The sequence below is a fragment of the Filicampus tigris genome, chromosome 16 (assembly GCF_054856515.1).
Source record: "Filicampus tigris isolate MCC_2025a chromosome 16, RoL_Ftig_1.0, whole genome shotgun sequence".
Lineage (NCBI taxonomy): Eukaryota > Metazoa > Chordata > Actinopteri > Syngnathiformes > Syngnathidae > Filicampus > Filicampus tigris.
This window is the reverse complement of record NC_141232.1, coordinates 5,158,109-5,165,720: the sequence shown is the minus strand read 5'-3', so window position 1 is coordinate 5,165,720 and position 7,612 is coordinate 5,158,109. Positions and strand designations below refer to the sequence as shown.

The window sequence follows — 7,612 nt, the reverse complement described above, 5'->3', positions numbered from 1 at the left end:
GAACAACGGGCGGGGGGTCGGGAGAGCGGTCCTTGTCCCTTTTGGACATTTGATATTATGTTTGGAAGCAGATATGAAAAATGGAAAAAACTCCAAACACCAACATTGAAATACAGCTTAATTTTCCTTTTTTTTTTCCATAAGGAAAAGTCTAAAAACGGTTTTATTTAATTCTAAAACGAAAATAGAATACAGCACCTGACACAAATCCTGAAGACGATATCGTGTACTGTACAGAATTGTAACCTGGAAAAATGTTGGTATCCTCTGGTCAAGAAATAATAATAAAATAATAATATAAGAAAAGTAATAAAAATAAATACAACTTTAGCGAAAACTAACTAATGAAAATCAGAAATAGCTTTTGAATTATGGTTGAACCGCTTTATTTTAAAAATGATAATCATAAACTCATGAAACAGCTGGACAAAAATGGTGGTACTCTGAGAAAAGATTGAAAATAATCTGACCATTTGGACATGTTCAACCAATGTGTCGTCGAATTAGCATCACAGATGTCTTCCAACTTGTAAGAAGTCAGTTGGCCAACATTTTCGGGCATACATACTCCTCTACAACCATGGGGAAAGACCAAAATTCTCACCTGGTTGATGAAGGATCCAACAGTGATAACGTGCACGTATACTCCACTACCCAAATAAAGAAATAAACATGTTTTTTTTTTTTTTTATGAATAAGTATGTACTGTGTGTATGTATGTATGCTTTCATAGAGGACTAAGGAAATCATAATGTATTCATTCACATTTGACTGTAAATCAGAGGATTTTTACGCTTTAATTCTTTTTTTTTTTAATAAAAATGCCAACACCCCCGCCCCCGTTTTACTTCATCATTTGTCCATCAGGTTCTTCAGCACCACCTGGTGGACAAAAAGGAAAAGTAACTTGACCAGGGTCTTTAATCCTGTTCCTTGTGGGTTGCTATCCTGCCCGTTTTCCATTGCGCCCATCTGCAACACTCCTGATTGAAATGATCAGCAAGCTCTTTAGGAGCCTGATCATTTCAATCAGGTGTGTCGCAGCAGGGAGACAAAACATTCAGGAAACCGGCCCTCAAGGAACAGGATTGGAGACCCCTGATGAGTGTCCTAACTGCAACTTTGTCAAAACTGCAGAGGAAAAAAATGCTCACTTGATCTGCTTCTGTTTGCGACGCAAAGGTTTCGTTAGCCTTCCAAAAATTATGACAAACCAGGGTTTTGACGCCCACCCAAAAGAAAAGCGATCGACGGAAAAAAAAACGGTCCCCATCTTGTTCACCGCCAGCTGTTGCCATGGTTACGATGCACTAACATCGCAATTGTTTAGCATTCTGAAGATAGCTTCACAATTTAAACGCAGATGTGCCGTCCTTTCCAAGTTAATAGTTATTACAGAAGAAGATAATCATACACGACCGTGGACTGCTCCCTGCGTGCTGTTTAAAAGTTTATTTACCGTAACGTCGGTGCTAATTTTAGTTAGCATGCCTGCCTTTTACTGTATGATAGCATTTTGCTAGCGGGCGTTCGTTGTTTAATCGCCTGTTTTACACGCCAGTGTTGCATGGAACAATAGCTTGGAGGGACAATTAAACAACTTGAAGTAAGAACTTTTGCCTCTTAATTGTAGAAGTGGTTGAAAAGTGCCCTGTCCCGAGATAATCTTGAATGTAGTAGATCGATGAGAACACGTTAAGTTAATTTGCCTGAATTCAGATGACTACTACCGCTTGACTATTGTACACAGACTTGTGTATTGTACATACATATTTAACAAGATCGATATCATACCTCGGGTCAGTAATACAGTCTTCCTGTTGACGTTTCTAAGGAGCCAAATCTCCAATCACACGCAATTTCCCGCACACTCTCCTGCCCGTCAAAAGTCTAAGTTTACTTCTCCATCGCTACAAATGGTTAAAATTCACTTGAAACTTGTAGTCGCGTAAACTATCAAAATATTTACACTCGCAAAGGTGAAGCACGCCCCGCCGCATGAAATTGTGGGATATAGTACTATTTCTAGCACAATGGTCGGAGTACACGATTGTTAACAAAAACAATACAGACTCCAATTTCATGGTTGTATTTTCATGCAAAATGGGTCTCAGTTTATTTTTTAAACCAGCTAAAATTGTTTGTTGTTTTCTGATTTGAGTTTCAAAACAGGAAATATAATACACAGAAGGTCCCTAAATTCTAGAATTAGTTTAATTAAATTGCTTGAATGTAATCTTAATAAACTATTTTCTTCTTTGCGTAGTGTTTTATTTGACTGCATTGCTTCTAGTACATGTTGATGTTTTTATCTCCACTCAGCAACTGTGTCAATTTAATGGACCCCTGGCGTTCAGAATCGCTTATTTGAAAATAAAAACACCCCATTCTAATTTCCTTTATAAAACAGTAAAATTTTAAATCTATATATAAAATGTACTTGAATATCCATATGATAGTAGTTTTGCTTCAGGAGCGATACATGTTCTATAACCACTATGGCCTCTAGATGGCAGACTTTGAGAGCTTTTAGTGCTGAGTTTCTCCAATAGCTGTGCATGCACCTGTCATTTACACGTGTATTTCCTGCTCCAATTTAATGTTTGAGTCCAATATAACTACAGTGACATTAAACAATCCCATGTTCACGTGGGTTGTACAAAAAAAACCCCAACCATATTGTAGCAGGTGTCATCTTCCCAACAATACTTTTCTCTTGCTTGCCTGGCGGCAGGTTCCACTGGAGGCTTAGGTGCTTATTTACTCAGATCACCTGACAATTATATCAGAAAAAGACAAGCTAGCGTGTTAAAATCCCTCAGGCTTCCACCTCTAATATCACACACGAGGAGCGATTTCACACATATGGAATGCATAGCAACACAAAACAGCCACTATATACACTGCGGTTGAAATATCGCCAGTGCTGAGCTTCTTAAATAATAAGCAAATAAAAGACCGTCTGACTCTCATACTCTTCTCTTATACACTATGTAGGCGATAAATATAAACACAGTGTGCGCATAATATCCATTCGATGTAACTTCCCATCTGTGTGAGTGCAAGTGCATGTGTCAGCTGCCCACACTCAGATGCTCATTGCGCACACACTTACACACGTTCAAGGATATAAGAAGGCTTTCTTGTGGCCAGAAAGAAAGGAAACCCAAGAAAAGGTCGCGATATTGTGGATTGGAGTAAAATTCCTCCATTGTGTGTATGAACGCTGCCCAAGCAGACTGAGCCGAGGCCTTAGAACTTTTTCTAACGTCACGTATTGATTGGGTCATGTCGACATGTTTTGCAGACTAGCCGGTATGTTTTGCTAAATTATTCAAAGACAACCGAGCAAACATTTTCTACCCGTGAGAAAGTGCCAAGTGATGATGGAAGTTTCGCCACAAGGCAGTTTTGCAATCTTCTCTGTATAACTTGTTACGACAGCCACTCAATTTATCGTCTTCAGCCACAGGTTCTGATGGATTCACTTTGAGTTTTAAATTTATTTTCTTTTTAAAGCAGAAGTCAACCCAAACATTTTTTTTCAAGAATATATATATAATTTTACATTTGTGGAATATAAATTAAGCAGCAAAATGCGCTCGTTTTTAGCCATCTCTGGGGGCGGCCATTTTGTCTTCTGTTGACTGAAAATGACATCGCAACTGCTCACAATGACCAATCACGGCTGACCTCTTTTCTGAATCTGACCCGTGATTGGTCGTTGTGAGCAGTTGCGATGTCATTTTCAGTCGACAGAAGACAAAATGGCCGCCCCCAGAGATGGCTAAAAACGGGTGGATTAACTTATTCCACAGACGCAATGTTTATCAGAATGCCCTGTTTCAACTAGTAAGCTTGCATAGAACATGTTCTTTAAAAAAAAAAATGTTTGCGTTGACTTCTGCTTTCAGGATATCGACAAAGTCCAAAACCTTCCGGAGTATATATTTTTGGAGTATATATCTCCTACCACCTGGAATGAAACGGCCCGTAGTCGCGTCTTTTAGAGCAATCAAAACCATTTTGCAAGTGCGCTTTGTGCAAAAAGCCTTACGTAATCGGGTCCCTCTGTGGCAGTGTGACGCTCCAAACGAGAACAGATAATCAATAAAAAGATTACTGTGCCTGTCGGCTAAATGACAAGATCATACATCACGTTTATGTGAGGTTAGCCTTAGCGGCCGCAAGTACGCATCGCTGCCTTGACAAGTTTACAGGAAGTGGATTTTTACAGCTGAAGTGTTGGAAAAGTGGACCGAGCATAGAAAATAATCTTCAACCTGATCAGCTGGGTCAGAATGATTAACCCAACCTTGGGTAAAAGTAACCCAATCTGCTCATAATCTTTGGCTACTGGGTTAGAAAAAGAACCCAGAATTTTTTAGTGTGTAGTGCTTAGTGTACTGTACTTTCTCACCAATTATTCATCGGAACATCCTAGTTTGCATGTGTTGTGCAGGTATGTTGGCTGTTACATTATGTGTGTGTGTGTGTGTGTGTGTGCTGGAAATACAAGATGACTTCAAAGTGTTTTTTTTTAATACCCCGCAAACCACACGTTTGCCGCCATCAAAAAGGCCATTTTGCATTCATGAATTTTAATCAGATTTTCAGGCGGGTTTTTTTTTTCTCGCATCCAGTCAATCAACAGACAAACCGCTTTGACAAAAAAAAAGAAAAAAAAAAAAAGTACTTTGCTCACATGGGTACCGTGTCAAGGTAAATACACACCCAAGCTTTTATTCGGCAATCTGCCCTCGTCTTGCCGGTGAGTCGTTCTTTCATTTCCATTTCTAAAGATGTCGTTGTTGAACGGGGCGCTATTGAACACGGCGTCGGCTTTTTAAAAGGGAGGCAGGATTGCCGCCTGGATGTATAAACACGCTAAACTGTGATCTTAAGCTGGTTTATTGAAGGAGAAGAGGCCACTATACAGGCACCCGTCAGACACAATACATCAGTTGAGGAAGAGAGCGCGAAGGCGGCGGCGGCGGCGGCGGCGGCTGCCTAGTATTGGCTAATGTGTGAACAGCTTATCCCACACCTCCACTTTCATGATGGCATTGCCCAGCGGGCCCATGGTGGCTTTGACATCCAGGTAGTTGCCCACGTAGTTGATGCCGGCGCCCGTGGACTCCTCGCGCACAAAGCCGTGCTCCAGCTGCTTCTTCTCGTAGTACATCTCCTTGAACAGGTCCTTGCCGCACTCGCGGCCCTTCTTGTAGATGCCCACGGCGAACCAGTTCTTGTACAGGTTGTAGTCCCACGGCACGGAGAACATGACGGCCAGCGTCTCGATGAAGTCCTTCTGAGACCTCTCGAAGAGGTCGTAGGTGAGGACGCCCACGCTGCCCGTGGCCTTGCTGCTGGACTTGGTGAAGGTGCACACCTCCGTCTTCAGGGGGCGCACCGTGGGCTGAGGCGGGTTGTACGCCTCGCCGTTGTCCAGGTACACTCTGTCGTGGGACAGCCATTAATCGATTCATTGATGGTTTGGAATTCAATGGATTTTGTGATTTTTTTGGAAGGGGGATTTTTTTTAGCAGCTTTGGTAAAATTGAGTGTATTATTTGGCTATAACCAGCAGAGGCGCTGTTGAGTCAGCTAAGGAATGGCATAATTTGCCTCTTTGAATGTATAGAATTCACATGAATTTAAAGATTTTTTTTTTATCATTTGCAACTAAAATGTAGAACAGTAATGCAAATGTAAATCTTCTAAATCACATTTCTTTATATTCTCTTCCATTTAAAATGTATGAAAATAATTAAAATACCAATATTTTTTTTCACGGTTTTTGTATTGTTCACTGCCATCCATAGCGAATGGAGATAATTAAAATCCAATTTTATTCATTATAAATTTAGAGCAGATTCCTTAATATTCTTTGTGTTCTGAAGTGTATTTCCTAACCAACAGTTGTGCCTTGAGATACGAGATACAAGCCGTCGATTTTTACGGCTGATTTTTACTTTGACTTGAGAGCAAACATTTGAGATACAAGCACTGGTACACAACAGAAACTCAACGATTCTTCAAAAAAAAGAGGCTTCAAAGTCTTATTGCCACTCCCAGGTGGAGTTTAGTGTCAAACTAAATATAAAATAAAGACAATTACACTTTGTATATTTAAAACAACTACATAGCATCGCGTTACATAAGCCCATTTAGTTTAATGCTAACAAATAATGCTAAACACTGGGTAGGATAACGAATATATATATATAGTATAAATAATCCCAATAATATAGTCAATGAATAGAACATATGTTATGAAAAAACATCTGATACTATAATATAGATTACACCTTACTCATGAATGACCTTTACTAAGGCAGAAGTGACGCATTTGGTGTTGCATCTCAAACGAGGTGCTTCATGACCCTTCCGGTGCTTACTTGGGGTTAATGAGGCAATAGTTGTTGGTCAAATTAGTGATCTCGATGGTCACGCTCCTCCTGCTCGTCACGTCGGCGGCCACGGCTTCGGCGGATTCCGTCATGTCGGCTGTGGCGTCGAGTGAGAAGAGAAAAGAAAATGAAGATGGGGGGGGGAAATTAGCGCTCCCCTCTCTCCTTCACCCCAATCATCAGAACGATTCCGCCTAAAACATCGTCCTGACCTATACTCTGCCGACATTGCTCTGCTGGCATTCCGCTGACCTTCCGAGGCACAGGTAGAGCTGCTGCGCTTATAAATGATGGATTTGGGCCGGATAATGAGATGTGTGAAGTGCAGCTACGAGAACCTCTTCGGTCTGACTGTCAACGGCCTAATTAGCCAGCGTACCTTTTCAATTACGGCTCCCCAAAGAAGTCCATCGACTTAAAAAAAAAAAAAAAAAAAAAAAAAAAAGTCGGCCGTACACATCACGTAAACGCTTCAATTGCAGCTAAAGTTGCATGAACATAGGCCAATAAGTGACGGTAAATTATATAAAAGACGGAGGCTCTTACCTGCTTAGGCGACCTGTAGGTGCTCTCAAGTTCCAAAGTGGGGAAAAAAAGGAGGAAAAGTGGAAGAGGTGTATTTTTTTTTTTTTTTTTTTGGAAGGTAGGACAACACCCTTTTGAGTAAGAACGTTTCCACCCTTTAAAGATTCAGTCATCCGTTACTCCCCCGCCCTCCCTCCGTTAACCATGGAATGACAGCAAATATATTTGCACCCGAGTCACACCCAAGTCTGCGGTGTGTGTTTTACTGCAAGCAAACAGGGATGAAATCTATCCTGTTTTCCATCCTGCAGGCTTATTGTGTCCCCGGTTGACGCGAGAGTTGTCGTCGTTGTGCAACAGAAGCTACCGCAAGTGAGTCGGGACACGTCCGGAGTGGCTTTATTCACGCTCTGGAATTCCTCCCGCAATTTGCGAAGCTACATCACAGGAAAGCTAGCGTCTCCCATTCTGTCTCGTCCAACTGCTTGCGACGAAATCACACGGATCAGTCATGCCCAACCACGGCGCTGTGATCAAGAAATGATCCCGTCGCCAACGACTTCATCCTGGGCCTTATCGATGAGGCTAAAACGTGTTTTGTAAAGTTGCGCACCCTCCCTGAGTCACGGTGGTCTCTGAGGTCTGCTGTTTGGTTTGCAATTGACATTCCCCTT

At 41.4% G+C, this 7,612-nt stretch overlaps 1 protein-coding gene across 1 annotated transcript; it reads right to left on the bottom strand.

Moving 5' to 3' along the window:
• Positions 1 to 4,893: 4,893 nt before the first annotated feature.
• On the bottom strand, positions 4,894 to 7,612 carry apnl (actinoporin-like protein). The gene is made up of 3 exons (XM_086055857.1): positions 6,960 to 7,612; positions 6,402 to 6,510; positions 4,894 to 5,459 (listed from the first exon to the last, which is right to left on the bottom strand). Exons 2-3 carry the CDS (start codon positions 6,503 to 6,505, stop codon positions 5,021 to 5,023), a joined length of 543 nt encoding a protein of 180 aa, XP_085911983.1. The 5' UTR covers positions 6,506 to 6,510; positions 6,960 to 7,612; the 3' UTR covers positions 4,894 to 5,020.

What these genes read in the sequence shown, in the direction of transcription:
- apnl (XM_086055857.1), bottom strand. Translation starts at nt 6,505, where the DNA reads ATGACGGAATCCGCCGAAGCCGTGGCCGCCGACGTGACGAGCAGGAGG. An exon ending in TATTGCCTCATTAACCCCAA is followed by an intron (nt 5,460 to 6,401) that starts GTAAGCACCGGA and finishes GTCCCACGACAG; the next exon opens with AGTGTACCTGGACAACGGCG.